Source organism: Lepidochelys kempii, chromosome 10 (genome assembly GCF_965140265.1).
Source record: "Lepidochelys kempii isolate rLepKem1 chromosome 10, rLepKem1.hap2, whole genome shotgun sequence".
NCBI classification, from domain to species: domain Eukaryota; kingdom Metazoa; phylum Chordata; order Testudines; family Cheloniidae; genus Lepidochelys; species Lepidochelys kempii.
The window spans coordinates 17,913,930-17,932,454 of record NC_133265.1 but is presented as its reverse complement, the minus strand read 5'-3'; the positions used below and the strand labels follow the sequence as shown (position 1 = coordinate 17,932,454).

The 18,525-nt window shown below is 43.8% G+C and overlaps 1 protein-coding gene across 2 annotated transcripts; it reads right to left on the bottom strand.

Annotated features, from left to right (window-relative positions):
* Window positions 1-857: 857 nt before the first annotated feature.
* On the bottom strand, window positions 858-16,109 carry GDE1 (glycerophosphodiester phosphodiesterase 1). Of its 2 annotated transcripts, XM_073362306.1 has the most exons (6): window positions 15,797-16,109; window positions 11,411-11,586; window positions 10,476-10,581; window positions 9,586-9,678; window positions 7,098-7,309; window positions 858-6,492 (listed from the first exon to the last, which is right to left on the bottom strand). In XM_073362306.1, the coding sequence occupies exons 1-6, from the start codon at window positions 16,028-16,030 to the stop codon at window positions 6,345-6,347; spliced, it is 969 nt and encodes a 322-aa protein (XP_073218407.1). In that variant the 5' UTR covers window positions 16,031-16,109; the 3' UTR covers window positions 858-6,344. The 2 variants fall into 2 exon arrangements, with proteins under 2 accessions (XP_073218407.1, XP_073218408.1); XM_073362307.1 differs by lacking the exon at window positions 9,586-9,678.
* Between the last annotated feature and the right edge of the window lie 2,416 nt (window positions 16,110-18,525).

Sequence of the window (18,525 nt, the reverse complement as noted above, 5' to 3'; positions counted from 1 at the left end):
ATAAAAATCCTGAGCCAAGGTCCGCAGCTAGTTCTAAAGTGAGGAGTAACATGTCTCCTTCCAGAACCAAGTACACAAAAACAGCAGCTTGTGACCCAACTGCCAAATCTATTCAAGTATATGACCTTAATGCCCGCTAGGAAAGATGCTTTTTTCCCTCCACCATTAACATTACAAAATTGAGTAGGCTTGCCCCATTTAAGATAACTTCACAGTAGCAAACCTACGTGTGCTTTACTTGATCAAAGTTTAAGAAGCTTTAAGGGAAAATATTTTCATTCCACTGTACATCTTGCTCATATGGGCACCGGTCCACTTACGAAAGATGCTCAACTCCACTCTGCCAGGGTACTGCTGTGTTAAAAGACTGTCATACAAATTATGTGCTGTCATTAACTTCTTACCTGAGGTATAGCTTCTGTAAGAATCAACATCTTGTCCACTACAGTAATGGTATAGTGCCACAGGCAGTGTTTTAAAGTATTTCTTCAGGAGGAAAGCATCAGACAACCTTAAGTTGAGCAAGCTATATTTGGAAGATCATTGTTTATAATGGCAGAAGAAAAGAATACTAGTCTTTTTCCACTTAATGGCATTCAGCTCCATGACTTTTAATTAGAAGGTAGTGTAAGGACAGCTACCAGACAAAATAGCTCATACCAACTCACCTTACAATAAGATTAGTACAGATTCTTTAGTCTCAGTCTAGGAGTAGTTAATGAGGAGGCAAGTGTTACAGCAGAATCTATGTAGAAGTAGCTACATCTTAGTAACTTGGATCGGGGAAAGGAAGCTTTCTGCTTAACATTAGTTAAGTTTTCTACAGACCTCTGAATGAAGGACACAAGAGAACAAACTGTCACTTGAAGAGAATATTTTATTAAAAGTGGATTCAGCACATACGTGTCTATACTGTTACCAATCATGCTACTCTTCGGGAGATGTCTTACAAGTTCAGCCTTTGATTCACTGTGCAATGGCTGGCTTGAACCAAGGATTAGGTTGAAGACAGGCTGGTAAGGCTGAGAAAGAGTAACTCTTGAAAATAAGCAACCTTTGTCAGTTCATAGAAGTTCCTCAGCAGGGACTTGTTTTACAGCTATTGTCCTACCACAGATGCAGTACACAATTAGTCACTGCTGCTGTAATATGCACATGAGCACCTATCCTTTCTTTAATCAACTTTTAGTTCCTATATTACATGCAGCTTTCATCTGAGTCAAGTGGTACTATATAGAACTGTATACACAATTAGTTATTGGGCACAAAACACTGACTTTACCTAATCTATTGAGGTAGACTTTAATCCCTGATTGATCATATGAGATATGCTATAGCCTATGAAGAAAGTGATTTCACCCAACAGTGACATGTAGCATATGAGTATCAGGCATCATTTAAATACAAAATAGAGTGAATTGGAAAGTTGATCCTCTCAGTCTGTTATCCTAGCTTTGAGAGGGCATGCTACTCAATTCCCACCACCTGAGTCTCAAGAAAGTGACTCGCCACTTGTGCAGTGCTGTATGTGTGCTGACAGGGGAAGGTGGAGTTCTAATGCAAGAGGCTAGCATGCATGCTCAAGTATGCGATCACCTTTTTAATCTGAAAGTAGATAGTTACACATCTATTGGTTAAAAGTTAGCCCATTCGGCTACATCTCAGTGGTCACCCACAACAGCAGGTAAACAACTGCTTTTAAGTCTGGTTTTAAGTCTCTCTACTTTTAAATGACATGGAAGTGACATTTTGTCCTGGAGGTAAGGCATAAAATTGATACTTGGGCACCCTTTATTTTACAATAGTTCTATCCCCTCCCCACACATGCATCCTTGCAGGGCTGTGCCATTCATGAATTCTCTCCTTGAGCTACAGGTTCCACCCAGGGTGCAGCTACGCCAGTTTGATCATTTAGTGGTACTCATAAGAACAACATTAAGAAAAGGTATCAAACCTACTCTCATGGATGCTACTCATAATACATGATGCATACCTGCCACACTATAAACTAGCCCTGAACTGTCTGACTTGTTTATTGCAAGTCTAAACCACTCTGATTTTTACAGAAGTGTGAACCCAGATAAGTAGGAAGAAGCCCAGGGAAACAGCAGCAAGGGCTAAGACAACACACGCCCTGGCTGCATGTTATAGAGTCCCTAGGCTGGAACCCAGTGTCGAGCGCGGGCTTGGGTTCCCCTACCAGCCACAGGGCATTGGAGATGTCAGCTGGTCCAGAAGGACTGCGATTTCCCCAGAATGGGAGGAACTCAGAGAGCTGGCTGAAGAGCCAAGCCTTGAACCAGAAGCTGCCACTCCGAGAGCAAGAGAGGCTACAGACTGAGAGACGACAGGTAGAAAGAGCACTGAGGATGGCACAGCACCTGACAGAACTAATCCCCAGGACGGCCACGAGCGGTGAAGGAACCCAGTCACAAGTGGCCAGGCAAAGAGTCACCCCGATACAAGGCCCTGTGTGAAAGACTGTGCAACAATTGACCCAGATACAAGGGGAGGTTGAGAGACCTGAGCGGACTGTAAAGGAATGCATAAGGTGTTCACACCCATACAAGCACGCGTGGAGAGCCATAACAGAAAGAGGGGACAATGGAGCCACAGTACGCAGAAGCCTTTTTTGCAGAGAGCACTTGTAACCTCCCAGACTGGACTCTAGAGTCGGTACCCCTGCAGAAGAGGACTGACAAAAAGCAGGGACAGATCCAGCTGATGCAAGTGCTGGAGAACCAAGAGAGGCAGTGGGAGGCACATGGGTACCTGCAAGACTATTTGACACGGCTGGCTGAACAGCACCTGTATTTATTTAAGGTCCCGTGGGAAGAAATTAGTAGAGGCTGCAGGGAATGAGATTGGAAGGGAGGTGCCAGGGCAAGGAGGCCAGAGGCTAGCCAAAGCAGTCTTATGCCTACATATGCCTAAAAAAGGAAATGCCCCTACTTCTACAGGGACAAGAAGCCTCACCCAGAAGGCAGGAAAACAAAGCCCTAAAGAGTCCTACCTGTGGGGATAGGAAAAGGAGGGGCATGTTTTGCTTGGCTACACAAGGTACTTCTGGGGGGATTCTGTGCCCCTGTGGGGGCGCACAATTCATATGGCCTGCATTTTTCTGTGCCCCCTGTGCAGAAAAATGCAAAAAAAAAAAATCTGCTGGGGAACACATGCCTCTTCCCCAGTAGCGCATCTGTTCCAGCGTGCCTGGCGCAGCCTTGGGGGGAGGGGGGAAGAGGAGGCTAGGCATGCGTGATCACCATGGCGGGTGGGAGGGAGGGAGGCTGGGCATGTGTGTGTGCGCCACTGAGAGAGACTGTCCCTCTCCCTTGCTACTGCAGCTCACTGGCATGGAAGGGTAGGGCTTTTTATTCTGCAGGAGGTAGGCTGGGGCACAAACGTAGCAGCCCTGCCTCAGTGAATTGATTCATTCTCTGAGGCCCTAGCAGCCTGACTGTGTAGTTAGTAACACTGTTAAAGTTGCTGTTGATGGTTAATTGATCTCATTCTCTGAGGCAGAAATGTAGCAGCCTGACAATGTTAATGTCGCTATTATTAGTTAACTGTTCCCGTTCTCAGTCAATTCCCCCAGGAGCATAAAACCTGTGAAAGTTTTAAGGCCCCTACATTGCCAGAGTGATATAAAGGAGCCTTATTATAAATGACAGTAAGGGAATCTGCAGCGAGGAAGATCTATGTGCTCACTTTTTTCCTGTGCCAAAGTGGCACAGTGGGGTTAGGTTACAGCTCAGGATTTATGATACTTACCCATTTAAAAAAAAAGAAAAGAAAAGAAAGAAGAAAAAAAAAAGACTGAGGGCAAATAAAACATTTACCAAACAGTCAATAAAATGTCAGGACAATCAGAACCAAGCCCCTTCCCAAAGTACCCAGCCAGGTCCAGAACGATGATTAGCAAAACTGTATGATTTTCATGTGTGAAAGTCTGAGCAATTTAAAATGACATTCTACTTTTCTTTCCTTCTTTTTTTTCCTGTTTGGTGTTCTGCAATGTAATTTAAATGAAAATCTAGGTTTATAACTGGAATGCAGGGTATTAGTTACCGAGTGTTTGTAACTTAACTTTCATGTGTTTAGGAAATGCTGAATAATAGTATTGTGATTTTTCTGTATTGTAGTTGAAATAAAATCACCAAAACAATTGAAACTGGTGTGATTTTATTGCATTATTTTGACAAATTATGCAGAATTTTTTGCTGCAGAATTTTGAATATTTTAGCGCAGAATCCCCCCAGGAGTAAGAAGGGATGCCCACATATGAGCTATGAGGTGAAGACTAGCCCAGGAGAAGGGGCTGGACAAAAGAAGGCCAATTGGAAGACTACTGCTAACACAACTCAAAGAGTTTGCTTTGGGTGTTGTAAGCTTGGCCATATAAGGGGGCACTGCCCTCTTAAGAAAGGGCGGAATAGCAAAGGGGTATTTCATAGACTCCAGTGAAATAGATAATAAAGAGGGGGTGTCCAGGGACCAAAGCATGCCAGAGACTGTCAGAATAGAGACAGCAGCAATCACTATGGAGCCGGCAGGTGGTCATCCCACACACCCAAGAAGAGGTAGTAAGGAGGTTAACAGATGACTGGGGTGGAGAGGGCCCACACACATAGGAACGAACACTGAAGCAGAGCAAATTATGGTGGGAACTCAAAGCCTGAGGGAGCCCGTGGGGGCAAGTGAAGGAGCTATAGGGGAAGCTAGCAGTAGCAGAGCAAGCCCTGTGAATAGCTGAAGAAGATCTGGAGTTCCAAAAGGAAAAGTTTAGGATTGCCCCGGACAACCAGCATAGTTTGTGTCTCCTGGTGGAGGAGACTGAACAAGAGAGGGATGACCTGCGGACACAGCTCAGGGAAATGCAGGGCAGGAGGCCACCACAGCCCTGTGGGTTGTAGGCCGGAGGAACAGAGTATGTGATGGGATGTCCACCCCACACAGGACTGGAAGGGGTGAAGATGACCAGGCAGGCCAATTGACTCCCCAGGCTTCATCTGCAGGAGGAGCTAGGGAGCAGGGGTTCATTAAACCAGGCCCAGCTGGGCAGGAACAGGCGGGGCCTCTATAAAGTCCAGGAGCTGAGAGTAGAAGGGGCTACAGGGAGGTAGTCTGCAGTATTCCTGTGAGGAGGAAGGTTGTAGGAAGAAGCCCAGGAAAACAGCAACAAGGGCTAGCACAGTACAGGCCTTGGCTGCATGTTATAGGGTCCCTGGGCTGGAACCCAGTGTAGAGGGCGGGCCTGGGTTCCCCTACCAGCCACTGGGTAGTGACACAGAGCACTGGAGACATCAGACAGACAGCTGGTCTAGAAGGACTGTGATTTCCCTGGAAAGGGAGGAACTGAGTGACCTGGCCGGAGAGCCAAGCCACAAACCAGAAGATGCTGCAGGCTGAGAGAAGATGGGTAGAGCGAGTGCTGAGGAGGGTACAGCACCTGGCAGAGCTACTCCCCATAGTGGCCAGGAGGCTGTGCCATGAGTGGTGTGGGAACCCCGTCACAAAGCCCTTCTATCCCTTTATCTGTGTAAACAATTTAGCAGCAGCAACAAAACAAAAGAAGTGTTTCAGCTACTGCTTAGCCTATGGCTAACAGCAGCTCCACAGCCTCTGTTTAGGAATAATGATTCAGATATAGCATCATCAGGAGGAAGAACCTTTCTAACCTCCCTCACCCCTTTTTAAGGTCAAGTTTAAGACTGAAGTAAAAGGAGATACTCAAGTTTACCCACAAGGTTTTAGTGCAGTATTTGCCCAGAAGAGAGACACCTATAGTCTCTCCATACTGTAAGAGTACAGAATATCCATCCTTTCCAGCCTGTTAGAGAGTGAAAATACTTCACTTCTACATTAACTGACCATATTGTATTCAAAGTTATGGTATGGGAATACACCTACCATCTGCTCTTAAGATTGCGGTAGAGGTACCCCCCACTATTATTTATTTGAGGAGCAGATTGTTTAATTTACAATTTAAAATTAGGCCTTCAAAAGCTGCTGGCGACTTAAAATCAAGGGTTACATCAAGTAAAGAAACAGTTTGATTAGATGACTTATAAGCCACCTGCCTGTACTACTGGTTACCAAATCATTTGATCAAAACTGATAGAGGCACGCAACATTTCTCCCCAGCACTAATGCTGATTGTGACTCAGCCTCTGTCTAGTAGTGTGACAGAAGGGTTTGCTGTGATTAAAGATCCAATCATACAGTACAAGCAAAAAACCCAACCTATGTAAGCAGCTTCATCTGCATTTTTGGAGCCCTCTGGTGCTGAACTCTGATCTGCCTGAACCAGGATGGCATATTTAAGAGTCCCATACAGCATAAGTCTAATAGTGAGGATCACAGTCCTCTACCAAGCTGTCTGTGATGTAGCTGGTCTCAAGGATGGTCTCATAGTACATTTTTTCTGTAAATGTGTTCACTGTCCAGCCAACCACTTGAACGCCTCGTGAAGACCACTGCCTCACATACTCTCTGTAAAGAACAAAGATGCTGTTAGGAGAACACCAAGACTACCATGAACACAGGCTAAAACAAATAGCTTTCCTATACAATATACATTCTCCACAGCAGGGGTAGTCAATTATTTTTTTTGTAAAGGTCCACATTTCTAGGTTCAAGTATAGTCAAGGTCCAGATGCCAGAAAAAAACAGTAATAATGATAATAAGTACTTAAGACTTCTTTGTCTGTTCAAAAACATCTGGAGGTCTGGATTTGGCCTACGGTCTGCCTATTGACTACCTGCTCTGCAGTGACCACATTCCACCTTTCTACAATATCTCTTTACAAACAGGCAACAGCAACAAATTTCCCTCTTTTAACTTAAGGTGTAGCACTGGGGGTAAAAATATGAATGGGGAGGACAAAGATTATAAATATGAAAAAATAAATTGCATATATTATTGAAGAGGAGACCTGTTTAAAACAGCACACAGTACGCTCACTAGAGATTCTGGTGTTCGTGTACATGAGACTCTTCTAAATCATGGTCTCACTTTACCTCTTCCTCCCTATTTTATTACACGATTACCTCTGGATACGTTAGCTCCTCCTGAAAATGTATGTTTCGGCACTTACTGTGAAATGTAATTTTTCTGCATGAGGAAAGCTGAAACCCCACACAGGTACCACAAGAAGTTGTGCAAGCTCCAGTCCAGAATGATGTCCATCATCATATATCCATAATGCTTCCAAAAGCAATCAAAACGAGGCTTCCCATCTCCAAAATGACTAAGGCTCCAGGGCCTGTGTGTTAACGCTGTAACAACATTCCTATCAGATTGCCTCATCTGGAAGACCAAGGTGAGAAAGTTGTACTTAGCAGATGATGCCAAATTGCCAGGGCTACACTCTAGATTAGATGGATGGATTTGAATTATTACCTGATTTGCAAACAGGAACATTTGAAGATGAAGGGATGAGAGGCACTAGTTTGTGAATTTGCACTTCTAGCAGAGTTCTTTTTCCTCCAAGATGTTGTTTAACCTGGTTTTGAAACTATTTATTGTAACTGCTTGTATTGTTTCCCTTGGTAATCCCTTTATTGAACAAGTGACACTTATGTTAAGGCTTGAATCCTACATTGCTTGTGCACACAAGACTCCCATTTAAGTCAATGGGAGTTATCTGTGTGCAAAGAAGGTAAGGTAGGGTCCTTAGTCTCAAACTTTGACTTGCTAGAAGTTAATGGTTGACATGCAGATACTGACAAGTGTACAACTTTAGTCTCTGTATAAATACAGCTTAGCATGCTGTTTAGGAGGCTACACAGTTTAGTTGGGGATTGGTCCTGCTTTGAGCACGGGGCTGGACTAGATGACCTCCTGAGGTCCCTTCCAACCCTGATATTCTGTGATTCATCTAGACCAGTTTGTAAATTCTCTAAAGGTTGTTTGACCCAGTGTGTTCTCACTGACTAAGCTGTGTTTAAATTAAACAGACTGAACTGTATTGAAAATCACTTCAGCAAATGCCAATTTAACACTACCAAATACAGAGTTTCAAAGAGCAGTTTCTGAAACTTAGTGTCTTCAATTTTTCTAATAACTAGGATCTACAGATTGCCACATAATTATAACTGGTCTGTGTTCTATCATTTATTTATTTTATTATACACACAGATGAAATGCAAAGCCTTAATAAAGAATTTTATCTTAATATCCCAAATCATTAATGGAAAGCGGTTTAATAGTTCAAATTTGCCAGTGCATTTATATTAATGCAGTTTCCCCTACACTTACTAAAGAGCCTGTTTCAGGTAATACCTTGTGATGTCATCAGCTGTTACAGAGCAATCCTCTAACCCTAAACCGAGGCCTCACAAGTAAACAGAGGAAACTGAATTTCAGCTATTTAACTTGAGGCTCTTGACTGCTATTAAGTAGCATAAGCCCAACACTGATGTTGTTTTATAAGACCCAAGAAAAGTGTTTTCATGCTATTTAAATGTTTAGATCTGGACGTTTCCTTGCACGGCTTACATCCCAAACATTGCAACATCCTGCTAGTGCAGGAGGTAGAGTGTGAACAAATCTATCTTCACTAGCCAAGCTTAGTGAAGCATGCAAAATAACAAACAGCATAAATGGAAAATGAGGAGTTAGAATTAACTATTTTTTAACTTTAATAAGGTATTAATACAAATAGAAAGTTACTAAAAATCTTAATTAAAAAACAAACACACACAAAAAACTGACCCTCATACTTCACACAGGTCCCCATTGTTACCAATCTCTTAGCCAGGAACTTATGCATCAGTGCAGGCATGTTTAATTTCAGCTCCACCCCATCCTGTTGCAGAGCAAGCAGTAAAATGAAATTAACAATACACAAAGCAGTACTAGTATCTTGCTTCAAGTGTGTTGTTAATTTCACTTTACCACTGAGCTTGAAGCAGAAGAATGGATGGAAGGACAGTAAAGCAACAAGGGATTGGGAAGGGGAAGTAGCTGAGACAACGAGATAGCAAAGGAAGAAGCAAGGAAAGTAGGAAAATATGGAACAAAAGGGAAAGACTCAAAGGAGGAGGACAAAAATAGAGAAAAATTCAGGAATGCCTATGATTCTGTAAGGTAAGAAGGGAGGGGAAATAGCTGAGCAAGGGAACCATGCACACGGAGGAAGGGAATGACAAATAATGGGAATTAGGAGACAATTTATTTGAATATATACTAAACTTCTATAATAATCTGACACCGGTGTAATCTGTTAATAGATACCTTGGCACCTCAGTGTCAATATCACTTAGTGTCAATTTTAAGCTAATGAACCTTTACCAGTGTAATTCTTAGGGGAGGGGGAGTTATTCAAGATTTATCTAATCAGTATGGAAGGGTCTGACAAGGTGGCAATGGTGAGTGGGGGTATATGAGGATTGAGAATCGAATACCCCAGTCCTCCCCTCATTTCAACACCGACTTTTAAGTGTGTTCTTAATTACTTAAGAATGATCCCCATGTACTCTGGAGTTGCACTTCTCCACAACAGCATACTCATCGTATTACAGTGATTGTGACGTGGTGTACATAAAACTAAAAAAACAAAATAAACCTTTAGGAAGTTTTACCTTATAGACTATCTCTGGTATGAAAGAGCAGACAATGCTACTGTTGTACAAACGAGGATATTCCAGATAGAGGAGTTTTAGGGCATCAACTGCCTATCAATGAAAGATAAATACATAGAAGGAACATTGTAGTTTAAAGAGTTCATTAGGATACAGAAAGACCGCACTAAAGTGCGTTGTTGTTTTTCCTGGGGGGTTGGAATTAGAAAGGGGAAGGAGGAAAGCAGCATTTAAGTTTGTCTACAGCTCAAGGTCCATAGACATTGTTTGTTATGCAACATTCATAGACTGCAGCATAAAAGGATGTACAGTATTTATCATACTGTGCATGCCTCAGGCAGAATGCTTTCAATAGCCAGGAAGTGTGCTAAGAGATACACACCCCTGACAAGGTCTATTGCTATAAAACATTTGCAGCATTAACTGTGGTTTGGTTTTGAAAGAAAACTTTTTTTCTATATATATCATGTCAGAGAAAAACTATACAGTTTATGAACAAGCCAACCATTACCTACCAAAAGTACCCCATGTCATGATGCTAACTACTACAGACAAGCAGGATAGCCCATCGTGATTTCTCTTCTTCCACACAACTAGGTGGCAGGGAGGACACAGTTATTCATTCACTTAGATTCAGTGCATGCTTGTGACATTACCAGAGCCCAACATACCAGTGAGCCATGTTCTAATTACGCTTGTCAGCGTCCTTGTTCAATGGAATGGAAAGAATAAAGCATGAAAAAGTTGTCTCAGTTTTATAAAACCAAACTTAACTTTCTGCAAAAACAGGCCCAAGACCTCTTTCACTGAAGTTAAAGGGAGTAGTGCCATGGACTTCAATGGGAGCAATCCAATGAAATGGTGAGTGAAGCATTCTTAGCAAAAAATACCTGATTTGCATGGCCTTTGACATCGAAGTAGATAATGAGGTTATAATGCATACATTCCATAACGGCTTCTTTCAAAGTTGGTACTTTTTCACCACGGAAATCTCTCCTACAGAAAGGTATGAAAAGTTCAGTGGAACGCACCCAATCCAGGAGAACTCCAAGAACAAAGAGGAAGGAAAGATTCCATTTGAACTGTGCCGAGGTGTAGAGTATATTAAATTAAAAACACCAAATGTATAAACTAATGGAGATCCCTCAAAAAAAAAAATCATTCACAGTAACATTTTAGGAGACTTCTTCTTGTACATATTCCAGCAAGTGTATATATTTCTTTGCCTACATTTTGCAAGAATGGAAATAATTAGCACCTTATGTCAAGATCAAAGGTCTTATCTGAGACGTTCTTAGAACTCCAAGTAATTCCTTTCCAACAGTTTAACCCTTATGTTTTAGAAAAAATGAGTCATCCCACCATTCATACAAAGATACAAATGATCATTTAAATAAACAAATCTAATCAAGAGATGTGTCAATAAAATTTACTTTAGAAATAGCTACCCCAGTAAGCTTTGAAAAGTAGCAATAGTCCCAATATATCAAGTGTTTTTCAGACCAAACCCTGTCCTAAAAAGCGTTTGGTCAAGATTAATTTGAGATTAACACTGCTTATGCATTAGATGTTGGAGAATCTCATCCTTAAAATCAAAATCATTCAGTTCTGCTTCATGGTTCCCACTCCAAGAAGGGGCAAGGAGACAGATTCTGATCTGCTTCCAACATGGGTAGGAGGCACAACGTGTGTGTTAGAAAGTTTCAAGGGGTTTTTAGTCACAGATGGGTCAAAGTCAAATTTTATTTATGATGGTTGTTTTGGTACTGTAGAAACATTTTCAGAAACAAGTAGAAGTACTAGTAGACTGTTGCTGATCATTTACCATAGTCTATGTTTTGCAGATGGATTAAGCTTCCTAATTTCTTCAAACGTAAAGTCACGTAAATTCCCAGACCCATCAGTTGTTCTTTCTACTGTATCATCATGCATTAGAATGGGAATGCCATCTGCAGTGAATTCAAGGTCTAGCTCCACGCCTGTGGCTCCATTCTTAGCTGCCTTTAAAACAAAAAAGAAAGACAAAAACTATTTAAATATAAAGGTGGGTGCTACAATGCTTACTTTGTATTCTAATACAGATGCCAGGCTACTATATTCTCTAAGATTTGTCAGCCCACAAAACACAGTGGGCTTTAGCTAAATTCTTATGAGGCCTGTATTTATAGATCTAATATGAAGATATGTCCTATACTCCAAATGGTAAATTGCTGAGCAAAATACACATGAAGGGAAGGAACTCAACCCTATCTCTACCCCACAGCCAGCTGGTGATGTCCTGGTTACCCATGGCCTAGCCACAGTAAATAAATTAGATGGATTTATCCTATCAGGATAAATTAGTCAGGGCAATGGATCTTAATTGGGAAGCAGTCCAGGCTTGTGGGAATTTGGCTGAGTTAAGGTGGAAACCAATTATCTTGGGCCAAGTAACCAAGATATGTAATAGAAGAGAATTTGGCAACTTACTTTTCTACCACGCATAGCAGGCATGACATGGGGCAACTGTTATTAACAGCAGAGGAAAAGGATCCCTCACTGTGGCTTTTTTTCTCCCCTGAAAAAAATTCCTAGTCTATCAAATACCAGGTATTTTAAATATAGACTTCATACCATATTTCTTTCTCTGATGATAGATTGAATTAATCCCTTCATCCAATACAGTATTTGAGATCTTAAACATTTCTATTGTAAAATTAAAATGGAAGAGATTCCCATTCTCCCTTTTTGGGCGGGGGGGGGGGGGGGACCCAGCAACTTTGTGAACAAGCTTTATATCATCTGGTAATTTTTACTTGAATTTGAAATAAATTACATAATCTCAGTTTCAAGATAGTGGTGGCAGGGACATTCTGATTGACATGAAAACAAAGACAAATTTAATCAAATCCCACTTGATTTTATGAAAACAAGAGAATAAAAGTGAGAGTAACTTCAGATAATCATATCTGCAAAAAAATTATTTTAATTTATTTGAGACAAGATCAAAACTAGAAAATCGGAACACTGTTTTCAAGATGGACTACTAGATTACAAGTTTTAGCTGCCTGTGGGTAAGTGATTGGAATTTGTACCCTTCTCCACAATACTGGGAGATAGTGGGATCAGTTTCTATTGTACACTTGCAAGTTCATAAAATCAGAGAGCTACCTGGATCTTAATGTTAACTGTACACATACAACTTTTATACAACAGTCATCAAGGAGACGAGGCAAGATTATGATTAAGTAGGAAGGTGGTCCACACAATGAAAAGTTGAATACCCTTGATCTAGAATGATCCTGTTTTATCTTCTTGTTTTATAGTACTTGCCCAATCTTAGGACAGGCCTTACAGAATTAGAGAATGACTAGCCCAAGACATCCTAAAACTGAATTTTTACAATACAGAGGGTGGAAAGCATGCATAGTTTTTGCTCTTGACTAGTCCATCTTCCCTTCTTTTGCTCATCCCTTTTCTTCCCCATTCCCAGAAAGATATGCCTTTTGTACAGATCTCCTGTTTTCAGCACTTAAATGGTGCTGGGCTTATATTTACAGGATATGGTAGCTCAGTCACAGAGATGTTTTGAGATATTTAGCAAGAAGAGTTTGACTACTGACATTTCCAGAATTTTCTTCCCTTTATCTCCTTGGGGAGAAGTGTAGCCTGAGTAGCTGAACAACACTGACGTTAGAATAGTAAACAGCATCTACCCTGTAATTTCCAAATTCATTCTGTTGTGTACCAAGTTTGCTCTGGAGTGTCTTGGGCAACAGTTGGTTACTATATTTACACAATGATTCACAAGTATGTACATAATAATTCCCCTGTTGTTTCTGTTTGGTTTTAGCTGCTCTACTTAATCACTATGGTTTGTTGATTAGTTTGCACTACTCACTCCCATTTGCTTGTAGTCTTTTATTTGTTTATAACACCTTTAATTGCAATCTTTTGCTTGATTTCAGGCAACAATTTGTTTATGATTTTTAAAAATGGAAAAACAGTAAGTGTTGACATTTTGATTGTTGTGGAATTTTACTGCTATGATTTGATTTCTGGTGATATGTACTCCCTGCAGATATTCCTATAAATAAATTTTGCTATTAAAATTTTAAAACAAAAATATAGTCAGTCATACAGTGTAAGGCTAGAAGGGACCACTAGATCATCTAGTCTGACCACCATATCACAGGCCACCAACAGCACCCACATACTAAATCCAGCAATGGAAATGAGACCAAGTAAATGAGACCCACAGGAGATTGAACTATTCTCTGCCACAGGCTGAGGACAGGAGGGACTGAGATGCATCAGTGCTTGAGGCCACTGCAGTGGCACAGAAATGATTAAATGAGGTACACCCAGATAATCTCAGCAAGTGACCCACATGTTGCAGACGAAAGTAAAAACACCTCAAGGTCGCTGCAGATTTGACCTGGTGGAAAATTCCTTCCTAATCCACATATGTGAATCAGTTAGACCTGAGGCACCTGAGCAAGAACCAGCCAGCTACACATCTGAAAGAGACAGAATACTCAGTGCCAGGTCAGAGCCCTGGCCCACCCTGCCCAGTGTCCAATCTCCAGCTGTGTCCATCCCTGATGCTTCAGAAGGAGGAGATAAACCTCCCAGAATACACTGGGAGGGAAAAATCCCATCCTAGCCACTGGGGCGTTGCTGGCTGAAACCCCAAAGCATGAGTTTTAGGAACATCAGCTGTGCCCGCCACCATCACTTTCCTCCCTTTCATAATTTGACAAGTGAAGGTATTCTTTATCGAAGACATTAATACATTTTATAAAATTACCATTTAAGTTGTTGGCATCTCTTTGTTAGAATTATTTGGAATTGGATGTGAAAAAACAAAATTGGATTATTCTGTTCGCTACTATGCCAAACTGATTTAAAAGCAAAAAAGTAATATACAGTTTTTACCACACACCTATTTCTGCTGCTCATAGCTTTCTCAAAGAACAGCCAAGTGAAACCAGACCACTCTTTCAGTTTCTATTATTCAGACCTCTGAGGGAGGCAGTGAAACTGACAGGAATTTGGTCCAGTTTAAGTTTCTGCTGCCTTGAAAGCAGAGGGGGGAAGTAGAGCTATTTATTCCAAATACGACCCCAAAATTGGAGTTTGTGGAAGTAGCAGAAAGCCCGCCCCGGTACCATCCTGGCAGCAGCTGGGATGGCCCTGCATCTGTTAATGTCATATTGTCCATAATTTTCTGTCTCTCCCCGCCACTGACTATTTCAAGTTGGGAGGCACCTCCAGCTGAGAGGACCCCTAGAACAGTGTTTCCCAAAGGGTGGGTCATGACCCAGTGAGTTGCGATAAAGTTCTCGATGGGTCACAGGGACCTAGGCAAACATACACTTCTCCCAACCCAGTGAGGTGAGGGAAGAGTTTGGAGAATAAGCCCATTATGCACTCACCCCATAACGGGGGCTCCTGTCCTGCAACACTGGGCCCAGCTCCCCGCTATGGGCATTGCAACCTGGTACATGGAGTGGCAATGCCACTTCTCCTGTCAAATACAAGGGGCACTAGGCCACAATGCCACTCACCCAAATTTGGTCCACCTGCTCCTCCTGAGTGGCGCTATGACCCCATGTGCCAAGTCGCCACGCCGGGGAGCAGGGCCCAGCCCCATGGGACAGGAACTGCCACCACTTCACTCTTCAACCCCCCCACTCCCAGGGCCTCCCCTCCCCGCCAGGCTGGGATTAGGGTTGCAGTGCCAGATTAGAGGGTGTATGGACGTAAAGGTGGGTGGCAAAACGCAGCTGGTGGGTGGCTTTAGTAAAGAGTTTGGGAACCATGGCCCTGGCAGGTACTGCTATGGGAGGAAAGGGGGACAGGGAAGCCAAGGACTGAGGAAAAGTAGATGGTCCAGGGGGTGAAGAACAGTAACTCCTAGCACCCAAAGGGACACGGCTTCTGGGGGTCCTGTCCCAAGATTAAGGCAAGGGCCTCAGGGTCAGTTGGGTGGGCCAGGTGACTCCTGGAAGGGGTGGGGTCTCCCAAAGGACAGGGTCCCCACGGAGCAATACCTCTGGGGGCGGGGGAGCACTCCTGGGGGCAGGCAGAGCGAGGGGTGCAGCAGGCTCAGTAAGAAGAAGGTAGGGGTGTGCTAGCAGGGGGAGTGGCTCGAGGGGGGCATCCCAGAGGTCCCCCCGGGGGGGTGTCCCAGAGGCCCGCGGGGGGGGGGGGTGTCCCGGTGGCTGACCTGTCTGATGGCCGCCAGCGTGTTCTCGGGCGCGTCGTGCCCGCCGCCGCGGTGGGCGATGCGGGCGGCGGTGCCGCGGGGCTGCAGAATGTGCTGGGCCCGCGGCAGGGAGACGGGCTCCAGGCTGAAGAGCCGCAGCGCCAGGTAGAGGCCGCACGTGAGCAGGCAGGAGAGCACCGGGCTGCGGCTCAGCACCAGCAGCGCCCCCAGCAGCGCCGTGAAGGTGCCCAGCATAGCGGCGGGAGAGGGGATGGGGAAACCCCCCTCACGAGCCGCCGGTCCGAGCCAGGGCCGTGATCACACAATCACCCTCACTGCTACCGACCAGCCAATCAGCACCCGGCAATCGATTTCCAACCACCAATCAACCGCCAACGGATCTCCGCCGTCTGCCGGTCAACAGCAGCCATTGGCAATCGCCAGCCAATCACCATCCAGCGCTCGCCACACCTATATCCGTCAGCCAATCCTCAAACACAGTCTGACAGAATCTGGGGGAGTGACGTGGCACTGTCTGATGGTGGCTTGTGTGATCGCACCAGCACTGAGAGAGCGTGAGTCTGCTCAGACTCTCCTGGAAGTGTCTAGAGGGGGATGTTCAAAGGTGCAAAGGGGGAATCTTGCGGCCAACTCCTAATGTTCAATAAATCATAAGTCAAGCATGCCAAAAGAAAACACCAGAACAACTTAAAATCGTGATAAAAAATGCACTTTGGCTTCTTTTTGTCTTCTATTTCCTGCATCTGTAGGGGGGCACCCTGTTCATGTTTTCAAACTTTCCTCTACAATTGTGAGGGCTAAAAACTTACTTTTTATACTTAAAAGCTGAGATTATCATACAATCATTTGATTTCCGCAGGTGTAGCTTTAAGAGAAACAACAATCTTGAGAGATGGAATAATTCCTATTTGTGCCTTTGAAGAGTCATGATAAAATTCCATTTAATTAGCCATTTATGGATGTCTGGCTAGTATTCTCAGGGTTTGGCCATCAATTTAGTTTATTCTAGGAAAAATATATTGTGGTTGGTATACTTGGATTTTGTAACTTTGGCAATCCAGTGCCTATAATAATTCTGCATTTAGTAACTAGGGTGATGCAGGTGTTTTGCAGTGATGCTGCAGACACTGATACAGTTTTTCTTGGATTATGACTGACTTTGTCATGAGTTTTCATCTTCTCCTGCATCAACAGATGTTGGGAATAGCTCAGGTATTAGTTCAAGTAATGCCTGGCTCATTGAAGCCACAACGTAATCGGCCTAGAGTTGGTCACAATGCTGGCTGTATCCTGACAAAACCAGCCAGACACATATAGGACTGAAATAATTTATGATTAATTAAGTGGTTCAGAAAAGTATTTAAAATTTTTTGACACGTTCTGTGTTATTTTAAGATTTAAAAAAGCAGCCTCAGAGAGTTAAAGTAGTACTTGATGTAAGGCTCTTGCTACTAATGATAACTATTAGCCTCTATGCTTACCTCCCCCAATGTTTCTACAAACCTAAGCAGACTTAGCCTGAGCTAGTGCAGCAGCTGTGTGTTTTTCAAACCCACCTGCCTCATGCCTGATTGCTAAACACTTTAGCAGCTGGCTGTACCCAGGGCTGCAGAACAGACAGAAGTGATGACATTTTAGAGAAAGTCTGAGGGCCTGATGACTTGTGTGAAAGGGTAAAACTGGAGTGTGAATGATGTCTCTGTCTGAAGGCTGCATTGACATGTTAACACCATGTCTATCAAAATATCATCTCCTCTCAAATGCAGTATGGTGACACCCTACTTGAACTTTACTGTGATGCTGTGAAAGATGGTGATGATTTCAGGACCCTTGAAGTGTTATTAGGACCTTTGCACAGATTCCATTGAAAATCAGCCCAGGGGTGCTGGAACAATTTGCATAGTGGGGGTGCTGAGAGCCATTGACCCACACTTAAAACCTTGTATATGATGGAACTTCAAGTCAGGGGCTGCGGTGGCATGCCCCACACCCCTAGTTCCAGCACCTATGAATCTGGGTGATTCTGGGAATAACAGCATAGGAAACAAGACTCCCTACACCTGATATAAAATGGGAGTCACCTTCACATTTAAGTCAGAAGCACAGCACAGCCTCCACCCCACCCCACCCAAAACTACAGATCCTTGCATGCAATGCTCCATAGCAGTGGTGGGCAAACTTTTTGGCTTGAGGGCCACATCTGGGTATGGAAATTGTATGGTGGGCCATGAATGCTCATGAAATTGGGGGTTGGAGTGCAGGAGGGGGTGAGGGCTTTAGGTTTGGGCCAGAATGAGGAGTTCAGGGTGCAGGAGGGGGCTCTGGGCTGGAGTGCAGGTCGGGGGGATGAGGGCTCTGTTGGGGGTGCAGGCCCTGGGATGCAGGAGGGTGGGACCGAGGGGTTTGAAGGGCAGGAGAGGGATCAGGGCTGAGGCAGGGGGTTAGGGATGCAGGCTCTGGATGGCGCTTACCTCAAGCAGCTCCCAGAAACAGTGGCATGCACCCTCTCTGGCTCCTACGGGGAGGCACAGCCAGGTGGATCTGCGCAGGCACCGCCCCTGCAGCTCCCATTGGACCTGTTTGCTGGCCAACAGGAGCTGCAGGGGCGGCACTTGGGGTGGGGACAGCATGTGGATTCCCCTGGCTGCCCCACTTGTAGGAGCCAGAGCAGGGACCTGCCCCTGCTTCTGGGAGCTGCATGGAGCAAGCCCCCGACCCTGCTCCCCGGA